Source organism: Phoxinus phoxinus (assembly GCF_949152265.1).
Source record: "Phoxinus phoxinus genome assembly, chromosome: 14".
NCBI classification, from domain to species: domain Eukaryota; kingdom Metazoa; phylum Chordata; class Actinopteri; order Cypriniformes; family Leuciscidae; genus Phoxinus; species Phoxinus phoxinus.
Window position 1 is genome coordinate 20,551,611 of NC_136889.1, and position 23,142 is coordinate 20,574,752.

The 23,142-nt window shown below is 37.7% G+C and overlaps 1 protein-coding gene and 1 long non-coding RNA gene across 2 annotated transcripts in view; one reads left to right on the top strand and one right to left on the bottom strand.

The window, feature by feature from the left end:
• Positions 1–23,142, top strand: part of mfsd2aa (MFSD2 lysolipid transporter A, lysophospholipid a) — a 24,534-nt gene continuing 1,392 nt past the window's right edge. Inside the window, exons 1-13 of the mRNA XM_079636401.1 lie at positions 1–429; positions 3,014–3,151; positions 5,954–6,078; positions 9,527–9,650; positions 11,099–11,177; positions 19,082–19,251; positions 19,341–19,431; positions 20,537–20,658; positions 21,128–21,211; positions 21,501–21,584; positions 21,666–21,778; positions 22,598–22,741; positions 22,877–23,056. Of these exons, the coding sequence (XP_079492527.1) occupies positions 337–429; positions 3,014–3,151; positions 5,954–6,078; positions 9,527–9,650; positions 11,099–11,177; positions 19,082–19,251; positions 19,341–19,431; positions 20,537–20,658; positions 21,128–21,211; positions 21,501–21,584; positions 21,666–21,778; positions 22,598–22,741; positions 22,877–23,056 (1,547 nt within the window). The 5' untranslated portion in view covers positions 1–336. The remainder of the gene's footprint in view (positions 430–3,013; positions 3,152–5,953; positions 6,079–9,526; positions 9,651–11,098; positions 11,178–19,081; positions 19,252–19,340; positions 19,432–20,536; positions 20,659–21,127; positions 21,212–21,500; positions 21,585–21,665; positions 21,779–22,597; positions 22,742–22,876; positions 23,057–23,142) is intronic.
• LOC307011085 overlaps positions 21,657–23,142 on the bottom strand; it is a 3,191-nt gene continuing 1,705 nt past the window's right edge. Inside the window, exon 3 of the long non-coding RNA XR_013800350.1 lies at positions 21,657–21,790. This is a non-coding gene — a long non-coding RNA (uncharacterized lncRNA). The remainder of the gene's footprint in view (positions 21,791–23,142) is intronic.

The window sequence follows — 23,142 nt, forward strand, 5'->3', positions numbered from 1 at the left end:
ATATGAGAAATGTCTCACTTACTATATGCAGAGCATGAAGTGCCCTACTCCATTTCGGAAAAATCTTATATCATAAACTTCATGTTTTTGTGTGACTTGAGCAACAGCGTGCGTGTCCCCATCTGTCGATGCGTGACAAGGGGAAAACGCATGTGGGCGTGAACACGCCACGACACTTCAGCAGCCAGCATTCAAACGAGGCAGAAGTGGAGACTGAACAGCATCTCGTTTTGTTCGACCTTGGACGCAACACCCTGTCAAATAGTGTTACTCAGTCAGAAGAACACAAGGAAAAAGCAGTGCACTCTGCTCCTGCAATAAAATTACCTCAGTGTTATGGCAAGAGGAGAGGGAGTCGAGCAGTTCTCATCATCCGGTCTGTTTCCTACAGCCAAACCCGTGCATCAAGATGGAATCAAAATTGCTAAGGTAAGTTACCTAGTTAAAAATGAAATCATTGATGTATATTTGTAGCACTATGTATTTTTGACTCCAAGTAGGTAACGTTACTCTCAGAGCAAATGGTTTGATTAATTGAGGCGGGAGTTTAGATTGATGCTGAATATAATGATTACAGCAGCACGTGTCAGTCGTTATTTTATGTGGAACATCTGGCGTTATCGACGAATGACATTGATGTCATATTTGCAAATTTAAAAAAAAAATAGAGGCTAAGCCGATGGTCTATATGTTTGGGGATAGATTATGACACACGATATTTGTTTCCTGTACACACACTAACGTTAGCTTTACTGACTGAGGTCGGTGAGGCGTGTCTGCGAACACCGCGAAGAAAAGCCGGATTTAAAGGGGACCTGACCTGTGGTCATTTTGATTTGAAAGAATAGTTAACCCAAAAGCAAATAATAAGGATAAAAAAACTGTTATTTACACCCCCGTGTTGTTAGAAATATTTTTGGCTTTTTCTTTCCTATGCAAAACAAAAGATGACAGCGTCAAAACGTTGTGGTTGATCTATTCCTTAAAAATTACAGACGGGGTTGCATACGTTATTATTAAATGAATACCGGTAGTTCCCTGTTATTTGTTTTCTGTTGTTGTCTAACTAATCCTGTCCATGATATTGTACTAGATATGTCTCAGTCTGTGCTGATTACAGGTCAGAGAAGACTACACTGTAAAATAAATTCCATTGTTTTTACAAAAAAAATATTGTCAGCTGTGGTTGCCAGAATAATTCTGTAAAAAATACAGTAAAAATGTATGTATTATTTACGAAACAACCTATTCATTTTACATTTTTACATTGGTAAATCTAACAATGCACACTACTACAAAAATCTATTTTGTAACATATAGCCTACTGACAACCACCATAATGCAGGTTGTAAAAGAGGAAGCCACATGAAGTATCATGAAGAAGTTCATCACAAGCAGCCTTTTCGCAAGCTGATTTATACTATATAGAAGGTGCACAGAGTCAGGCAAACACAAAACACCATCACGGTAACACGCATGACACTAAAATAATGCATTAAACAACAGAAGATGTAACTTAAAACCCCAATGCATTACACAACAGAAGATGTAACTTAAAACCCAAATGTGCATAACTGATAACAAAACTAATTAAGAATCATAATTATTTAAACAAAATATTTTCTAATGTGAAGTGTCACCCAGGGAATTCGGGAAATTTCAGTTTACAGTTTTTCACTGTGAAATTTTGTCATTACTTAGTCACCCTCAAGTTGTTCGAAACCTGTATGAGTTTCTTTCTTCTGCTGAACAACACAAAAGATGATATTTTAAAGAATGTCGATATCCAGATAGTTGACGGCACCCAATGACTTCCATAGTATTTTCTTTTTCTACTATGAAAGTCAGTGGGTGCCGTCAATTGTCTGGTTTCCGGCATTCTTTAAAACAACAGAAGAAAGGTTTGGATACAGGTTTGGAACAACATAAGGGTGAGTAATTGTCAAAATTATAATTTTTGGGTGAAATATCTCTTTAACAGTTTTTTCTGTAGCGGTTTTACAATATTTTACAGTTAATATTACACTGTGAGCTTTCACATGCCATTACATGGCATACAAAGTCATATGTATATCATGTCTGGCACTGCATTAGTTCTCTTTATTTTACAGTTTTAAATTTATTTTAAGTTTCAGAAGTCTTAAAGTTATTGTAAAGCACAAGGCAAACGGCCTAGTAAAATATTTTTAATGCAGGAATTTACCAACCGACCATTGTTAAGATTAACACACTCTGCAGACCATGTGCAGGTTCTCGGTGTGTAAAGAGCCGATTTAATGTTTGAAGTTTAAAATCTGGTCTATGACTGGTCAACGTTAACTGACAAAGCATAGACCATAACCATTTGTGAAGAACTAACCTCAGAGTCATCATAGTCCGACGAATAATGCTAATGTAGTCATTTATGTGTTCTGCACTAAAACAGTTCAAGCTTTAGCGGTTGACTCCCCTCAGCATGCTGAGCCATTTACTGTAAGGCCAAGCAATTGCAAGGATTTTGTTAAGAAATCGTATAGAAAGGAGGGACCAACAACAATAGTTGCTGCTAGTTTAAATGTGCTGATGGTTCCATTAACTAAAGCATTTACCTATGACAAATGTGCAAGCAGTCAGATTGGTGAAATTACTGTGTTCATTTGAGTGAGGACCTTAAAATGCAGGTAGAAGAGCCAAAAGTCCAGGTTATCCGTAATGTCCCTGCAGAGCCGGGGAAGAATGAACTTGAGGATCTTATTACTGCTGGACTGAAATGCTAAAAGCCCTCCAGCAGTTCTGAATGGTCTTTGATGCTGAGCACTGGGATTTTTTTGGGGGGGAAAAAAAAAAGAGCTTCAGAATGGAACATCGCAAAAACACGAACAGAATCCAAACTAAATGAACTCTTCCAGTTGGGATCTTATCGTGTCTTCATGAGGTGAAAAGTTCACTGGTCTCTCATGGCTCTTGTTTTACTTGCTACAATCACTGTCATTGTTCATCCTTTCATAATCTTTCTTTTTTGTCCTCCTTTCAGCTCTCACCGCAGCAGGAGAGGAAAAGACCTCTGACTGTGTGGAGTAAGGTGTGTTTTGCAATCGGAGGGGCTCCGTATCAGATCACAGGCACCGCCCTGGGCTTCTTTCTGCAAATCTTCTTGCTTGATGTGGCGCTGGTGAGTATACATATAGGAATGCTATACTTCTGTACCGCAAGACCTCAACATCTTCTGATTATAAAAAAATAAACTGGCTCCGCTATTGTCTTACTTACTATGTCATATCAGTCCATATGGATGGATAGAATGGTGAGAAAATCATCAAACAAAGCAAGTGAACAGTGACCCAAAGCCCCAGGTCAAGGGCAGAAAGAGAGTGAGGGATACAGAAAGAGAGCATGTGAGAGGGCAAAAAGCTGTTGTCTTGCTTTGTAACTTTAACAGTCCTCCGCTCCAGTTATCTTATTCAAAACTCCTGCTGCTTCATTATTGGCAGTTCCCATATCGATAGCCAATGTGATCTCTTCATCCGAGTCAGTCGAGCAAATTAAGGATTGATATCAGATGTAGTTACAAAAAAATCTTAATATCATCATGCCTTATAGTAGCAGAATGAGACTGATCGGAATATAGTTTACATTTTTCAAGAATGTATAAACAATTGTACAGTTGAGATTTGAAATATAATATATATCGCTTTACTGTATGTGAGTATGCTGTATATGTATAGGAATGGGAATCTCTAGGCACCTCGTGATTCAGTTACGTTTCAGACGGCCGTGATGATAAAACATTGATGCATCTTTTTTTTTCTATACAGGATTTCTTTTTTCTCACTGTGTGATTATGTATGTGGATAAAGTTTTATATTTTATATCGAACTGTGCCATAATAGAGTTAACATTTTGTAATGATATAAACAGTCACGCAGCCGATATTTGCTTTCCAGTATATAGCTTTACATGAGTGCACTGTATATATGCGGATAAAGCTGGAAATACTTATGTATCACACTTTATATATAGACCTGTGCAAGGTAGTTAACATTTTGCAATGATTTAAACAATCATGCTGCTGAGATGTATAGTATTTATTGTAGGGTTGAGGGAATTCTAGAGTTGAGTCGTCTACCGATTCGCGTTGATTCACAAATTTAAAATGTCGATTTTTCTTCACTTCTTTAACTTCGCAGTACTAGTTAAAGTTATTGGCAAGTTGTAGTGTTATTAATCACAATAAGCCGCGAAAACGGACTCGAATTCAGTTCTCTTTCGCAGCTTATTGCGCTTACATAGTTAAATACACACACAATTATGTCAAAATGCACATCGTGTGGAGCATTCATGTAAACACAGTCTGTTATGTCCTACGCAAACACTAAACGCTACGTTAAAGGGGCAGCAGCCTCATAAACTGTTGCTGTCCGTTTCATTAATGCGAATTTAAAAAAATCACTCACTGCTTTTGACTGATTCACTTTTGTATCTCTAAAATGAATCAATTTATATTTAATTCATACGATGTAGACTACTATACAGTTTTAATTTTACATTTGATTAATACATTTCTGTAGTATCTTACTACATGTTAAATAAACCTAGTTTACTGTAACTTAAAAATCTTTTTTTCTATTGTATTTGTCATATTGCTTGTAAATTGCTTCTTTGTTCCTATGTTTAATATAAAAAATAAAATAAAATTGCCTGCCCCCTTGCTTTACTACAGAAGACTGTCTGCCATGTGTGTAGTGATTACAGTCAGCTTAATGATAATATTGGGTTGACTAAAATCAGAAGAAATACTAAATAATTTTCAAGGTTCACATTTAATTCCGTGGGATTTTTTTTCTTCAAGACCTAATTGACCGTTCGCAAAACCCCGCCCTCTAACGGTTCTCGTCCAATCCTAGCTCAGCAACTGTAACTAAGGAGGAGGACCTCCGTCAAACATTCCGATTTCAGCAAGATAGTGCAATGATGCGCTTATGGCATGAGGTCTGCATGGGCTTAAAACTTGCTGTATTTTATGATTGCTTGCAACTATTATTAAAAAATAGGCTACATGTACAAACACCGTTACACTACGGCACTGCGGCCCCCTCATCAGTCAGCAAACAAGAGGAAAAAAAAAAGAGAAAAAGCACGGACTTACTAATTACGAAACTTTGATGTGGTTGAACAGGTACACAGTCACAAATTCCTCTGGAACTCAAACATTAAACTTCAAAACAAAGTTTGCGCAGTTGCACAACTATTTACACAAAAATATCCTTCTCAGTCGGCTACGAGTTATGAATGAAGAGAACAGCATCGCGTTGATGGTTTCAGCGCGTCCTCTGATTGCAGTGTTGTGACTGAAATAGCGCGCGTGGGAGCACATGCGCAAAACAGTTTTGTAAAATGATATATGATCAAATAAAAATGATTGATATATAATTTTACAAAACTGTTTTGTGCATGTGCTCCCGTGCGTTATTCTGTCTATACTTTCTGTCGTGCACTGGAGGATATGTCTGCTGCATTACTCCAAAACCAATCACTTAATGTATGGATCTCAACCCAGCCATGGCTATGGTTCTCAATTGTTTGACGGGCGTAGTAACAATAACTAAGGGGCGTGGCTTTTGCGAACGGTCAATTACACTGTCTACCGCAGCCAAATAGGAAAAGTGACTAGAATCACATCTATTCATATATCGAATCGCAATTTGATTCAAAATCGAGAACCTATTTGAATCGAATCGTGAGGTACCAAGAGATTCCCACCCTTGATATACTGCTTTATGTGAGTGTACTGTATGTAAAGAGTGATAATACAGTTTACTTTCTATCGAACACAGGTTACACAAACCACTTTGTCCAACCCTGTGGGATTTTCTAAACAATTATGTTGATTCCATCACAGTGCTTTCTCACAGTTGAGACTTTTAGAGAGCAATGCTACATGTAAATCCTACAATGACCGAGTTTGTCTTTCTAGTTGGATCCCCTCTATGCTTCTGTGATCCTGTTTGTGGGTCGGGCCTGGGATGCTGTGACTGATCCTACAGTTGGGTTTTTAGTAAGCAGAACCCCATGGACACGACACGGACGCATGATGCCCTGGTATGTGGCTTTTAAAAATACACACAATCAGGGCTTAGTATTGAAACATAAAAATTTCATGATTTGATTCAATTTCGATTCACAAGCTTTCGATTCGATATCGATTATTTTGGATATATATCAGGTACAGTACATTTTCTCAAGGAAAAAAATCTCTCAACTAATGCTGTAAACTGTACATGGGAGTCAGTTGGTACTACATTACTATAATATTTAAAATAACTGATTTGTATACTAACACTTAATACACTCAAGGAAGTTTTTTATTATAATAAAGTTATAATACAACTTTACATAATTATATTTCTACTCCAATTATGGTAGTTTTTTTAAAATATAAACATTTAAATGATGGCTGCCATAAAAACATTGATTTGTTCAAACGTGCATTAAATATTGAAGAACAATTATAATGAATATGGTGCTTATATTTAGCAAAACGCTCCTCTAAAAAAATTTTTCTTGCTGAAGAGTTATGGTCACTGAATATGATTTTTCTAAGATAAATTACGTGACATATTGTTTACAAGATGTTTTATTGATGTCTTTCCACGGTTGAAACACTGATTGAACGATTACATGAGACATTTTACGGATTTCTTAAAGTCGTACCGTATCTTTTAACATCCCTTCAGATGTTCATTCATGTTTATTTTGCGCTGTAACTGGTATTAAAGCGGTGGAGATGACCAGTTCACGTGTGCTCCGCGCTGCCGCTTCTCTTGAACTGAGGCGCTACAGAGATCTGTCACGGCACATTAAACGGCGCCAAAAGGGTACTTATATTTTGAATTTCACAATAAGATGGACAGAATTTGAAATCTGAGACTGTTTCAAATTAAAAGTAACAATGCACATAGCTTATTGTGATTCATTCATCAACTGAAAACAGGATAGACTAATAGATTCTTGGGATTTAAGAATCAATATCGTTTCGTAAAATGAGAATCGATTAAAATCGAGAAATAAATATTTTTTTCCTCAGCCCTACACACAATGAAAATGTCCTGTAATGCAGGCTGAATGTGAAATGTCCGCGATGCTACTTTCTAAATTCATGAAGAAATGACATGAAATCAAAACTCTGTTAAAACCCAGCCATTCCCACTTAGTTAGATACAGAGTGAAAGATACATATTTGAGATGGAGAAATGAGCAGTAGCTATGGTGATGGAGCCAAGTCCATCTGTTACAAGAGGTTACTAGAGTGTACAAGAGTGCCACGTGGTGTCATTTCTCTGGGATTTTGCTGACTGCTCATGCATGCACTCAGATGTGTCATGAAAACATATACTAAAATGCAAAGAAAAAGGTTTATCTTCAATCCCTATCAGTAATCCAAAAGAAAAGGCAGTACACGCACACTCACTCTCCATAAGTGGGTACTTACTGCTTCTCTTTATATACGTTCATTATGAAACACTATCCATGGCTGAGAAAATTATACTTGTTAAATGGAATGAATTAGAAGCTTTTTAATAAAATGAATTGATTGAATCAGACTTTCAAAGGCAAAGAGTTTGTTTTTGAGTGTGTACAAGCATGCAAAATTAAATATGTTCAAGGAGTTCAAGTGAAATACAGTGCAAATCTATGGTTATATTTGTGAGGTGTGCATGTGTGTTTTGATTGGGATGTTGAGTGCAGAAAAAACCTCTTGCTTTCTGATTGGCTCAGCTGAACACACCACCAGAATTGACCAATCATGATCCAAGCACAGCTGGATACATCTGAGAGAGGCAGTTTAAAACAGCGGTTTGTTGCTGTGTCAGAGGCTTTGAGTTTACTGTGCACATGACGATCAGTCCATCAGTGCATCCTCAACCACAAGGAGATTATTTAAAAAGGAAGTAAGAATTAATATTTGGCAGCCCTATAGATGGGGAAATGTGTATGAGAATGACAGAAGGCTTATTATTAATACAAAAAAAATATATAATTTTTCCCAAAAATGATTTGTCTATTTTGATTAAATTCTGATATCTTTTAATAATTAAACAAGACATTATTTTATTCAAATAATAAATTGTACATTTTATTTTGACCATGTTGTCCTTCTTACATAGAGATTAAGTCAGTCTGCCCATTCGCTCAGCTCAGAAACTGAAAATCAATACTTTCTGTCAATGTATTGATGTAAGCATGTATTGTGATGCTAAAGTGCTGTTATCCCGCTCTGCTAATCGCCAGATGTGTGTAGCGTGTGCAGATATCAGTGCAGTTTATGTGAAGGAGCGACATGGAGGACATGGCTGGTATTGGACTTCTCCAGGGTGGCCAACCCCAGCAATAGACTGGGAGGATTTTACAGGATCCTGTAGGGCACTTGCAGTACGATTAGCCGTCTCTTGTTGATGGCTGGTTGGTTCTGTTCATTTAGCAACTAAACATATTTTGTGCTTTACTGCACAGTAATGGGTCATATGGTCAGTGACAGTCAGAAATAATAATACAATTACATTAATTCATTTAGCAGACAGCTTTATCTAGTGATGCACCAAAAATAGTTTTTTGTTTTTACCGGAAATTACATTTTTAGCAAGTTTTAGCTGAAAACCAAAACTGATACTAAAGAAAATGTCCTTGATGCTGTTCTGGTTTTAAATTTCAAGGAACCCCACCACTTCAGGTCGACTTTGCACCTGGGCCATTTTTTCATTACAATGTCGCGCAGGAAACGGAGATCTGATCAGTTATCCAGATACTGAAGATACTTGACAAGTGTAAACACACCGTGTCCTGATTGGCTAATGATCAAATCTGCTTGATCAGATCACGGTGATCGCATGTTTATGCCAAGTGAAAACGCAGCCTATTTCGGCTGGACAGAATTGACATTGCTACTCAAACCAAAGTTGCACTGTATGTATTTATCCTACTACTTCTGTGAAAACATGAGCATACGATTGAGCAGACTGCGTGGAATACTGTATCCCAAAATGCAATGTGACCAACACCAAACATTTATTGATCGTAGTAAAGAAATGCGTTTTTCTCTCCTGCTGTACACACTGCTTTTATTGTCAGTTCTGAACTTTGGAATTCAGAGTCTCTTAGTGGTTTGTGTTTTCCTAGTAGATTCTCTGATGGGATTGGTGCCCAGAGCTTTGGAATAAGGTGGTGTGATTAAATCCTTTTCACGCCCCGCCAAATTCTTGCTGGCTCAGTTAGTTTGACATCCTGTGAAACCATGTGCAGCAAAGGCCCTTGTTCAGAGCCACAGGGGAAAGCCTTCTTACCTCACTTAACCTCATATAGATGAGCTAATAGACACATAAACACACTTGTGACCGTATTCAACCTCAATTATCAAACGAGCAGATGTTGTGTGGATTTTTGAAACATTTTACTATTCTACTGTAACAGGCCTCAGTTTGTACAAGTAGATGATGTTGTTGGTGGTGGTGATGATGATGATGATGATGATGATGGCCTTCTCTCTCTGCAGGATTCTGGTGTCCACCATACCGGCTGTATTGTGTTATTTCCTGATATGGGTGGTCCCGCCATTAGAGCAGGGAAAGATTATGTGGTATCTGCTCTTCTACTGTCTCTTCCAGACTCTCCAGACAGTTAGTACTTTATACACATATTTATAGTTTTTTAGGAATTAAATGTAACATGATGTGATGTTATATATATATATATATTTACATTATTGCATGACAACTACTTGTTAATCATTTGGACACATTTGCGCTTCAAATGTTTTGGTTTCAAAATGTTTTAAATTAGGTAGGAATGTCCTTTAAACTAATCTTTTAATTCTAAAACTAATATTTTAACTACTTTAAATGTTATTTTAAATTTTTTTATGAAAGAGCATGACTGCAAGGAAAAGCCGATAAAGGACCTGCATAAATGGAATCTCCTTCAATTCTGTTTAAATCACATACTTATACTTCCATTATTTAAAATTTTTGAGTGACTTTATTGTATAGTAAAGCAGGGGTTCTCAAACTTTTTGAACCTTCTCATATTTATAACAGTGACTGAGTCCAAAGGTAATGTGGGTGGGGTTAATGAGCACAATATGTGGTTTTTTTTTTTTTTTGCACAAATTGTCTCCACCCAGGGTCGTACGCAGGGTTTTATAAATACTAAGGTCCCAAAAGTGATCTTATCATCGCGATTTGCAAGTGATCTTATCATCGCGATTTGCTAGTGATCTTATCATCGCGATTTGCAATATCCTTGCAGCACCAAATTAGAGTAAATATTAGGCAATTATATTTATATTATATAAAATTATATAGCTTTCATGATATACTACACTATATACAGGGACCTCAATGGTTGGTATGGCCCTATATGCACTAAGTTGAACCTGACTCTGAGTGTGTGAAATTTCGTCTCGTTTTTGAGAAACACACACACCCACGCATGCACACATAAAATATGTAGGCGTATTAGGCTACTTCCCCTCAACAAACAACATTTATTTTAAACGGCAAGTCTAAACGAATCAATTTGAATCGAAACTGAAACTGCACAAAGGGTTGGGTTTCCATATTTAAATCAGCATCTTCACATGCGGAGAAATGAGATTGGAATTACAGCAAGTCGACAGTATAATGACTGACCGGCACTGCCTTCATGTATAACAGACAAATTAAATTAGGCAGAACTTTTTATATGTTCGGTTGACTGCGTTTTATTTTGATAATAAACAGGCTGCGATGTCAAATTAGCAGTGGCCGTCTATAGAAACCTTTAAGTGCCTACCTTTTTAGATTATTTGATGTTAAATGCATTATATAGCCTAAGTCACTTTGGAATAGGCTAAATAGCATGTTTAAGATGATAAAGAAAACACGACTTGTACTAATACGGTAAAAAACGGTAGCCAAATTATTTTGCGGACCCCCTGGCCCCACTTTGAGAACCACTGTAGTAAAGAATCATAAGGTGTGTCCAAAATTTTGACTAGTAGTGCATAATAAATGCATTGTTACTTTGCATATTTATGGGATTCTGTCATGAGCCAGCAATGAGTGACTGTGTGTTTGTGTGTGTTTAGTGCTTTCATGTGCCGTACTCCGCACTGACCATGTTCATCAGCACCGAGCAGAGGGAGCGAGATTCAGCCACAGCGTACCGTAAGAGCATCTACACATTTTAATGCATTACTGTTGCAATCGGCTGCATAATACACACAGCAAACACATTATAACTCAAGAATACTCTACAAATTTTTTTTTTTTGAAAGAAGTCTCTTATGCACACCAAAGCTGCATTTAGTTGATCAAAAATATTTCACATTATTTTTGGAAATGTTATTACCATTTAAAAATATTTTTTTCCCTATAGGCCTATTAATATATTTTAAAATGAAATGCAGTCCTGTGCTGAATTTTCAGCAGCCATTACTTCAGTCTTCAGTGTCACAATATCCTTCAAATATCATTTTGAAATATGCTTAGAAACCTTTATTAATATTATTATTATTGACAATTTATTTTAGCAGAAACCATTATACTTTTTTTTCAGGATTCATTGATGAAAATCATTGAATAGCATCATTGATGGATAAAAGTGTTAATTTCTTAAAAAAAAAAAAAAAAATCTTGCTGACCCCAAACTTTTGAATATGATTTGTGACACCTAGGGGTGTAACAAATCAAACCGAAAAACCGTGATACACCACCCCCGGTAGTATCATGATACTCTTATGGTGTACCAAACTTGCCCCGCCCAGCCCTAGCCCATTGTTGAGGTTGACCTCACTTTACCTTATGTCACAAAACAAATGTTTCTTCCTTGACATTTGAATAAATAGTAATTAGGGGTGTAATGGGACACGTAGGGCTGGGTACCGAGTCTCGATACTTTTTAGGTACCGATCGAATTGCCTCGATACTATCGAGTATCGAAAAATGACATGCTGTTCGGTTCCAGATTTCGATACCTAAGGAGTTAACTCGTCAACGTCAGTGCTCAAACAAATACATATGAAATGCACAACGACACACATAAAGTCGCTCACGCACATACACGCAAACTCTATTCACACTAAACGAGAGTCGAGAGCGCACAAACTCTCGACGCGCATACTTATATGAGACGCGAGCACACACACACACAAACTCTCTGCGCACATATTCATTTGAGACGCGAGCACACACACATAATACCTTAAAGATGTGGAAAAGTCGATCAAAAACATTTCTCCAGGCTCGATGCCAACAGCGCGCGATGCAGTATGTGCGGTAAAATAATTGCTGCAGAGACCGGTACCATGACAAATATGATGAAGACCTTGACAGTGCACGGAGTAAACATAAGAGCAGAAAGTTGCTCCGTCTTCGACTGGTAAATGAAGAGATACCTTGTTGATCACTCTGACAGTGTTTATTGCAATAAATAATAACCTACTGAATGTACACTCCCGTTCAAAAATGTGTTGGTTAGTCAGAATTCTTTTCTCAGTAAGGATGCATTAAAGTTATCAAAGGTGACATTAAAACATGTGTAATGTTACAAAATAATTCGTTTTTAAATAAATGCTTTTCTTTTGAATTTTTTATTCATCAAAGAATCATGAAAAAATGTATCATAGTTTCCAAAATATTAAGCAGCAAACTGTTTTCATATTTCTGAAGGGTCATGTGACACTGAAGTAATGATTTTGAAAATTCAGCTTTGACATCACAGGAATAAATTACATTTTGAAATATATTCAAATAAGATTTTAAAATGTGTTATGTAATCTTGTTAAAATGGATTTCATAAAATTGGTATCGAAAAAAGTATCGTTAGGAACCAGTAACGAAGCTGAGGTATCGAAATTGGCACCGGATCGAAAGATTTTGAACAATACCCAGCCCTAGGTACACGTATTCGTCCCAAAAAAATGTTCTGTATGCTTCTTATGTGTACAAGACAAAGACAGCGTTGTAGCCTAACCACCAATAATCACAATAAATTCCACGTTTTGCTACTTTCGATAAGAAACAAATTGTGTCCATTTTTTGTCTTGTAAATTCTGTCGATTTTATCACGAAAAAAAACAAAACACTGTATATATAGGCTCCTCAGTTCAAACGGCAGCGCGGAGTGAACACGATCATCTCTTCCTCTAATATTAGTTACAAAATAAACATGAATGACCATCTGAAGGTATGTTGAAAGATTCAGTACAACTTAATGATACACGTCATATCTCCTGTAATCGCTCAATCAGTGTTTCAACAGTGGAAAGACATCAATAAAACAGCTTGTAAACAATGTCACGTAGCATTACAATTACCTCAGGCCCCCGTGGGGACCCTGGGCCCCCCCTTGCTGTTCGTTAAAGGCGACAAATGGGGCAACTTGTCTCAACTAGTCATGACGTGCTCTGGGTAGATATTGGCAATTAAATCAGTCATATGTCTCTCTTCCCTGAAGGCAGTGGCAAAGGGTCAATCAAGCAATATGAACATTAGTTCTTCTCGCAAGAGTATATCATCCTTGTGTCCCTGATGCATATCTGCTGGATTCAGTTCAGTACATCCCCTGGTTGAGCTCCGAGGTGGGTGGGGAGCAAAGATGATGAATCAAAATTAAAACAAATATGGCACACAAACAAACCTCAAAAGGGTAAATATTGGAAAAGAATTTGGATGATGACATAAACGCTGGAGGTGTACTGATATATATATATTTTTTAAAGGGGTCATGACATGAGAAACCAAATTTGCCTTGATCTTTTGGTATATAAGAGGTATTTGTACCATTTAAACATCCTGCAAGTTTCATAGCTTAAGACGTCCTCCCCATTATAAACAAATCATTTATTTAATCAAGCTCTAAATACAGCTCGTTCTGGATCCATGGTAAGAAGTGACGTCACGGTACGAAGTGACGTACCAGCGTTTGCATATAGACCGCCTCCAGCAGAAGACAGTTACGCTTAAAGCGCAAGACAACTACGCTCATTTCGTATCGTTGTCGCGCCCGCGCGCTGCACGCCTCACAAGTGTTCAGTCGACGCCGGACAGCGAGTGGGTCTGTGTACAGGGAAATTACGATGCCGCAGATGTGCTGTTCCTGGCTGTGGACAAACAACATCTTTGAATACGCTGCGAAAGATCCAGTCGTCAGGGGAAAATGGATGCACTTTATTTTTTGCGGACGTCTCAGTCACGGCAGTGTTAGTTTAAGCGTTTGTTCTGTACATTTGAAGGATGACTGTTTTGAGCTTTGCCAGAAAACTGTTGCTCAAAGATAAGTCCGTGCCGACTATTCTGGGCTCAACATCGACGACGCAAACTGTAAGTAATGTATTTAAAACTTTAAACTACTTTTTAAATACGCTGAAAGATCCAGTCGTCAGGGAAAAATGGATGCACTTTATTTTTTGCGGACGTCCCAGTCACGGCAGTGTTAGTTTAAGCGTTTGTTACTTTGTTCTATACATTTAAGGATGACTGTTTTGAGGAAAAAATCCCAATAATGCTTGGCTTTGCCAGAAAACTGTTGCTCAAAGATAAGTCCATGCCGAATATTCTGGGCTCAACAACGACGACGCAAACTTACTTTTTACCATGGCTAATATAAACACATTTGTATAAGAGAATCTTGAAAATATGTCGCCTTTCTAGTAGGCCTACATGTGATTAGTTAAATAATGTTAAACTGTTAGTAAATTAAGCTATAGGATAATTATGCAACAATAATCCGTTTTCAAGTGTCTCGGGTTAATTTTTTTTTATTAATTCAAAATAGTTTCACTTTCCATGTGGACACGAGCTGATCCAGTCTTCGTTGTTGTGGTGATGGTTCATTTTCCTCTGATTCCTCATCTGATTCCGGCTCAAACATAATAAGGTTTTATCATTGCAAGAGCCATCGCTTCGCATGCATCACCCGCTAATAAACAGTTGCGCCGAATCCGCAAATGTTCTGGCTGGGGGCGTTAATAATTGCTGCATAGGCACTGACGTTAGCCAATCATAACAGTGGGCGTTAACACTGAACTCTTAAAGGGGAAACACCCCCCAAACAGACTGTTTGAATCAGAGGATGAGAAACAGGGTGGGAAAAGGTCATAAATCACTACATTTTAAAAGTTTTTTGTAAAAAAAAACTATAGTAATACTATAATTGCACCTACGGGAACATAATAATAAAATAAAAAAAACCATGTCATGACCCCTTTAAGAGGTTTATCCTCTTAAAATGTCAGGGCAAATACTCTGGCTGGTGTTCCAATGAAAGCCACCTCCCACCCATATCTGAACAGCAGTAGAGGAATAATTAGAACAAGAGAACTTCAGGATATGGATGAATCTGAAATAGCCACAGAATTAATGCAAGAAGGTGTTACAAGTGTGAAGAGGATTTCTATCAAAAAAGGAGATCAAATAATAAAGACTGGCACATACAGTCATGTGAAAAAGAAAGGACACCCTATTGAATTCTCTGGTTTATGTATCAGGACATAATACAAAATAATCTGGTCCTTGGCAGGTCTTAAAATTAGGGAAATACAACCTCGGATGAACAACCACACATGACATATTACACTGTGTCATTATTTATTTAACAAAAACTAGGCCAAATAGAAAAGTCAACTAAGTACACCCTTCCTGCTTCCATGGGAAAGTCCTTTAGAACGATGCGAGAGACTGATACTGTCAAACAGAAAATGATTCCTTCAACTGCATTGCTGCTAAAAGTGTCTCTACAAGCAATTGAACCATTGGGTGTATTTAGTGTTTCCGCCCATGGCTTTTCCACTTTGCCTTTATTTTTGTTAAATAAATGATGACACGTTGTAATACGTCATGTGTTGTTGTTCATCTGAGGTTGTATTTACTTCATTTAAGACCTGCTAAAGACCAGAGGATTTTTATTATGTTCTGATACATAAAACCCTACAATTCTAAAGGATGTGCTTTCTTTTTAACATGACTGTATATCCTGATTTTCAACAAACCTCATCCACCAGAATGGATCCGTTTAGGATATCTGAGAGTCCCTGTCGACATCTTCATTCCAAATACTCTGAGATGCTTCAACTGTCAAAGGTTTGGACATAGTTCTGCTGGATGCAATTCACCTTTGGCTAAGCCCCGCCCCCCTTAGTTACTGTTGCTACCTCCGACAACTTCAACTGGGCTCTGGTTTGGTATCAACATGGCTTATGCTGTGACGGCTCTTCCTGCTGAAATTTTATGAAACTTTTATAAAGCAGCAAATAAAGTGTCCGATAGAAGTAGGCAAAAGTGTCTGCCGTATGCGTTTGAAGGCTTTATTCAAGACAAACGGTGAAACGCAAGCAACAACAAGGCATCCAAATAGAGGCAAAAGCATAACGGTCACAGTCAAACAATGAACCACAGCATATCCTAATCGAGACGGAGGCTGTGACTAACAATATCAGGAGCAACACTGTCATGCAAAGCTGGGTAGGTCTCTATTCACTTCTATAATCGTTATTATTTACAAAGCAAACGGACTACGCGAGTATAAAGTTGTATTTATTAGCAGCGTGTGCTAGCGTATCAACAATTAGGGCAGAGAACCGAAATCATAACCTAAACCAGCATAAAACGGTCTAACTAGTATAACTTCACAGTAAGGTTAAAAGCTAAATGTATCTTAGAGCACAAAGGTGAGCTTGTTGATCCTTGAGGGGTTTCGCTGACTGAGAGGACGTCCACACAGTTTAATCCAAAGACGACACTTGTCAGTATTTAACTTCGGTTTTGGGAAGGGGAAAAACGGACACCCCCTCCAACCTCTCTGGGAAACGCGTATCTGTGTTACAAATGCCCCAGGCACAACGTTTAACCATATTTTTAATAAAACGACGACGTAATAGCCTGCCGAGACCAAAAATACGAGCCGCCTGCGTTGAAGTCAATGGAGCGCCGTGAAAAAGTGTCGGACCCTCTGTGGGAGCTCGTTCTTGGCTGCGCTGTGATTGGTCAATCTACATTCTAGGGCGTGGCTTAGCCAAAGGCGAATAACAAATCATTTTGTCATAACTGTGGAGAGGAAGGACATGAGGGAAACCGTTCAAAATTGAACCGGTGACTATCCATCTCCATCAAATAACTACCCCTCGTGGATAAAAGAAAAAGAAATTCAAAAAGTGAAATGCCTTAAAGAGCGAAAGACTATGCAGAAGCTCGAAAAGTTTGAAATGCTTCCTATTTTTCAGTTTGAGAAATCAAGTGGTTGAGTGCCAAACAGATCTGACCTTGTGAGAGAGAAAACCCATAATTAATCAGCAAAACCTCAACTTCAGCAAAAAAGAAAACACAAAGCACCCAAACTTCTAGATAAACAAACCGAAACTAGTGAAGACCAAAGTTTAGAACAGATCACAGAAAGCTGACTCCATTAAAGACGGCGGAGAGCATAGCTCCCTGCAGTCGGAGCCCCTCTCCTAAAAGTAGGAGTAGAGGCCAGGTACCGATCTTACCAACATAATAACTGCTTTATTCAGTGGAACTGCCGTTGTGTTAAGGCAAATTTTGCAGAACTTCAACAACTAGCCATGATTCTCAATCCTTTTGGTTTTTGCCTTTTTTTTAAATTGAAGATTGTATTAATAACAATGATCTATTCCTTCTCAACGATGGCTCAAATACCTTTGCACCCGGGACATTGAACATATTCTGCAATTGCAATATGTGAGCCTGAACTTTTACTGGATTTTTCGTGGCAAAAATGGGATGATTTATGTCGAAGTGACCACCCTCATCATGACCTACAGTATATAAGATCAGATTTTCAACATAAAAACCCTAGATAGAAACTTAAAAGCCAACTGATACCTTTTTCAGACCCAGTGCTATGATTTTTTTTTTAATATAGCACTTCATGAATGTGAAGACCATGTTAGTAGTTTTACAGATGTACTTATGGAAATAGCAAATTAAAATATACCAAGACATCATCAAAGCCAAGTCGTAGGACCAATCCAAGTCGTAGGACCAATCCAAAGGCTTAAAGATTTGAGAAAAGCAGAGAGGATCTTCAACAAACATCCAACAAAGGAAAAAGTTGAGCACAATGACGTAGAGTCATAAATTATTCAAATAGACAGAGGTGGTCCTCACGTATGGCATTATAAACATCAGGACACCCTTTTAAACACAAGCCAAGAAATAACTAATGTTCTAGTAATGTCATTCGAAAAGAACTCTTCACTAGAAAACTGTCGACTTGAATTTAAGAAAAACTCAGCAGGAGCAGAAACCTTTTTTTTTTCTCAAATATCACCGAACCATATAATCAACCTTTTTCTATGGAGGAGAAACAGGTTTACATTGATTATTTCACCCGAATGTGCTTTAGATTTTATATCTTATGTCAAGTTTAAATGTTTTATATAATAATACAAATGTGATGTATTGTGATATTGACCTTGTGTTTGCCATGGACATGATAGCCCTGATGCTAACATGGCGTTAAAACTTCATAAACAAACATTTACCTCCGGCAAGCCATTCAGTGTCCACAGCTTGTTAGTTCGCTAGAGAAATGAACTCTTTCGTTAAATATGTTTAAATAAATCTGTCATGAAAATTACAGCCACTGTCTATAATGATTATAGGTCAACAACAAATTGGAGTAAAAACATAATTGCATAATTAGATTTAGAAGTTCATGCAAAAACTCCCTTATGTTTAAATGTTTGTATACAATTTATATGTTGGTCATTATATCTAAAAAATAAATAGTAACTGAATTTAGAATTTAGGCTAATAGTTAAGGCTCCCAATATAGTTTACAGCATTAGCAGAGATCTTTTTTGTTTTATCCTTAAACGTAATTATAATTTAATTCATTTAAAGACAGAGAGACAATTTGTTCAGTAAACCACTGTTTAATTTTTTTTTTTAATAACCCCCCTCGCAATGAACCGAACCGTGATTTCAAAACCGAGGTGCGTACCGAACCGTCAGTTTTGTGTACCGTTACACCCTTACTGACACCTGTTTATTTCCAGCATACACAATCTGACTGCTTTGGTGGCTTATTTTCTGTTTTGTCTCCCTCTCAGGCATGACTATAGAGGTGTTTGGTACAGTAATTGGCACTGCCGTCCAGGGGCAGATTGTGGGCATGGCCAACGTCCCCTGCATTAACAACACATTCCTGAGCAACAGCTCCAATCACTCTGTGCATGGCAATTACTCTCAGATATTAATGGACTATAGAATATTTAATGAGGTGAGGGGAGTGTGGTATAAAGCAGGGGATGGTTTAAAATCTCATCAACATTCTGTACATGAATAATCATATCTTTCTCTCTTTTACAGAGACGTGCATATATGATTGCATCTGCAGTCATAAGTTTGATCTACATTCTGTGTGCTGCTGTGCTGTTTTTTGGAGTAAGAGAGCAGGACAGTGAGTTACTTCCCTTTGCATACACATTCACACTGAGTCAGTACAAAATGTGAAATATAAAAACAAACAGTAAGCAGTATATATTTATATAATTCAAATAAAACAGTAAGCCAGAGGCCATGAGTTACATTGATTTTACAGCAAAGTAACAGTGATATAATGGTAATAGTTACTAGGGATGCACCGATATACAAATTTTGGCCGATACAATCATTCTTTATATTTGAAAGCCGATAACCGAAATATTGGCCGATAAATCTAAATCCAAACTCTTTAAGAACCCGATTACAAAAACAAAAGCCTCACCATTAAAAGCTATGTCCCAAACACTTCAGCATAAATCATACACAAAAAATACAAAAAATTAATTTTACACTCCTATGGCCAACTTTATATATAAAATATGGTAACACTTTACAGTTGGGTTTCATTTTGTTAGCATTAGTTAACATGAACCAACAATGAATGAACAATACTTCTACATAATTTATTAATCTTAGATAATGTTAATCTCAACATTTTCTAATAATTTTTTTAGATCCAAAGTTGTATCTGTTAACATTAGTTAATGCACTGTGAACTAACATGAACAAAGGTTATTGCTCTCTGTTAGTTCATGCTAGGTAATGCATTAACAAATGAGACCTTGTTGTAAAGTGATACTAAAAAATCAATTGCCTAACAAAAAAAAGAAATAAAATAAAATACCTAAATAATGCAAACAAGTCATTGGACAACATTACTTAGGCTACAAATAAAGAAAAATTGCATGTGCCATGGATAAATAAAATGAAATAGGAAATTATTTTAAACAAACCATATTGTTGATGAAGATAATACATGAAGATAATACAAGAACAACTATTAGTTATTAATAATAACAACGCATCAATGTTTTTGAAAAAAAAAACATTCAGCGCGCAGAAGCAATAGATGATCACCAGTACAATGAAGCGCTGCGGGTTATTTATTAGATATTAGATATTAGACGCATCCTAAATTAGATTAATCAGATATTTATACTACGTAAACTCAACAGTTTAGGACACCCTTAACATCAAATGTGTTTTTTGATGTATTTAATGATTTCCTCCATCTTTTTCAGATCAGGGTGGTTTAAAAGCACAAAAGCATGCGTCGTTTCAGACCGGTCTGCGGCTGGTAATAGGTCACGGGCCATATGTTAAACTGGTGATGGCCTTCCTCTTCACTTCTCTGGCCTTCATGGTAATAAAAACATGTTGGTATCTTTTAAAAGGCATGCATGTTCGTTCGGATATGCTGAAATGTACTTATTTTAATTCTGATTTAAGATATCCCAGATTCCACATTGTTTACAAAAGACGAAAATGTTTTCTTTTAACTGACAAATTCTCAGGCCATGAATGTCTGTGATAGTATGTTTAAATGAAAGCAGTTTCTGGAACTGACCACGTCACAGCTCTGTTACAGAGATGTGCTATGTGTGTTAAAACAAAGAGAGCCACAGAGAGAGAGGGAGACCGAGAGAGACGCTGCCATGCAAGAGATTAGGTTTAGAATCACAGTCAGCATTAGGACAGGTCTGCGGTCGAAAGTGAAGTTCAGAATTGGTTTGAGATTGAAGTTGGGTTTGAAATGAAGACACCGTATGGACAATAATCATCAACCGTTTGAAGGAATCTCAGTTCGTCTGTCTGTTTTTTTTCTTTTTCAGCTGCTGGAGGGTAATTTTGCTTTGTTCATCAAGTACACGCTGGGATTCAGAGAGGATTTTCAGAACATCTTACTGGTCATCATGGTGAGAGTGTTTTCAACCGGCCACTTGAATAAGTACACTTCTAAATTGTTTGGTTTCGTGTTATAAGAGCACTCTCGGGTTTAGATGAGGTTAGCAGTCTCCATAGCGATGAAAGACATGCTTTTTCTAGTTTAAAAAAGCAGCATGACTTTGAGGCAACAGATGAAAAGACTTTTTAACTTCAGCAGTGTGTGCAGATGCACACTATTATCTGACTCTTGCATAATATGTTAATGAGGTTTTGTAGTGGTCAGATGTAAATAAATGTTTGTGCAATTTGTCTTCCCAGCTGTCTGCCACTCTTACCATTCCCATGTGGCAGTGGTTCCTGTGCCGATTTGGGAAAAAGACTGCTGTATACATCGGCATCACAGTGGGTATCTGACTGTCCTGTTACTTTAGTGAGAGATGTGTGCGATGGCAGAAATGATGAATCTTGTGTGTGTGTTTTTAGTGGGCAGTCCCTTTCATAATCCTGGTGGTGTGTGTAAAGAGTAGTCTCGTCGTGTCCTACATCGTATCCATCGCAGCTGGTGCCAGTGTGGCGGCGGCCTTCCTCCTGCCCTGGTGAGTGTTTGTCTGTGGTGCACATTACAGAAACATTAAGTGTCAGAACAGAAGAAAGTATTTTTTTTAAAAGCTTTAATCTATAGTAATGAACAGAGGAGAGAGATATAGGTAGGTTTGGCATGTGTTAAAGGTACACTATGCAAGAACTGTACCTTAATATAACAGCTTCAAAGTCATTTCGATGGTAAACGAACTCGTAGTAGGGCGAATCATCCCTATAGCTGGGGAGGGACGCCGCTGGAAAAAACAGCAATGCAAGTTTGAGAGGTGGCGCCCCCAACAAATCTCGCGAGAATCATGACATGCTTTACGGCTCGACTTCAGATACATCAACAATCTATGAAACAGACTCTATGGAAGACACTAGCATGCATTTCAGACGTGAATCATGGCAGAGTCGATGAAGAAAACGCGGTCGGAAGAGTCAAGGAACAGAAAATGATAAACTGACCGCGTGAGGAACCGGACAAGAATCTCACTCGGTCAGGCTATCTGTGCCTGTTCGATGTCCGACGCTTTGTAACGCGTTGTCAGGAGGAAAGATAGGCTCACAGATGGAAGTTATTACAGAGGCCAGACAGACTCACAGAGGCGATTGGCATCTCACAACTTGCACTTTATTGCCGAATCGAACTTGTGTAACTGTCTGTCACACATTCTACCGTCCACAGCGTTACTTGATAAACAAAAATAGGATAAGAATGAGCATCAAACTGAACACATCTGATCCTGTGGACCACTTTGAGAGAGAGCGAGTGAATGTAAGCATTAAATACCAAGTTTATAATTTCAGACATCAATGTGCTTCTGTTTCAGGTCCATGCTCCCAGATGTGGTAGATGATTTTAAAGTCCAGAATCCTACCTCTCAAGGCCATGAGGCTATTTTCTACTCCTTCTACGTTTTCTTCACCAAATTCGCCTCTGGAGTGTCGCTTGGAGTATCAACACTATCATTAAGGTAGCTCATCTTTTTTGCGTCTGTATTATTAAACCCTTTCATGGGTTTGTGACAACAGATCATGATCTTCGTTTACAATCTGGCCTTCAAATTCATCCGCTCATGTTTAGGTTCTTTTGCTCTCTATCTCTTTAGCTTTGCAGGTTATGTGACGGGAGTTTGTGTTCAGTCCGACTCGGTGAATCTGACATTGAAGATTTTGGTGTCGGCTGCTCCTGTGGCACTTATAGCTCTGGGGCTGCTCATCTTTAAAACATATCCTATCGATGAAGAACGCAGACAGAACAACAACAAACTGCTCCAGTCGCTGTTGCTGTAGGACATTCACTTCTGATTCTATCTGTATTTTTTTATACTGAGAACCCTTGGGTCAAAAAAGTCATGAATATTTTATTGTTTCT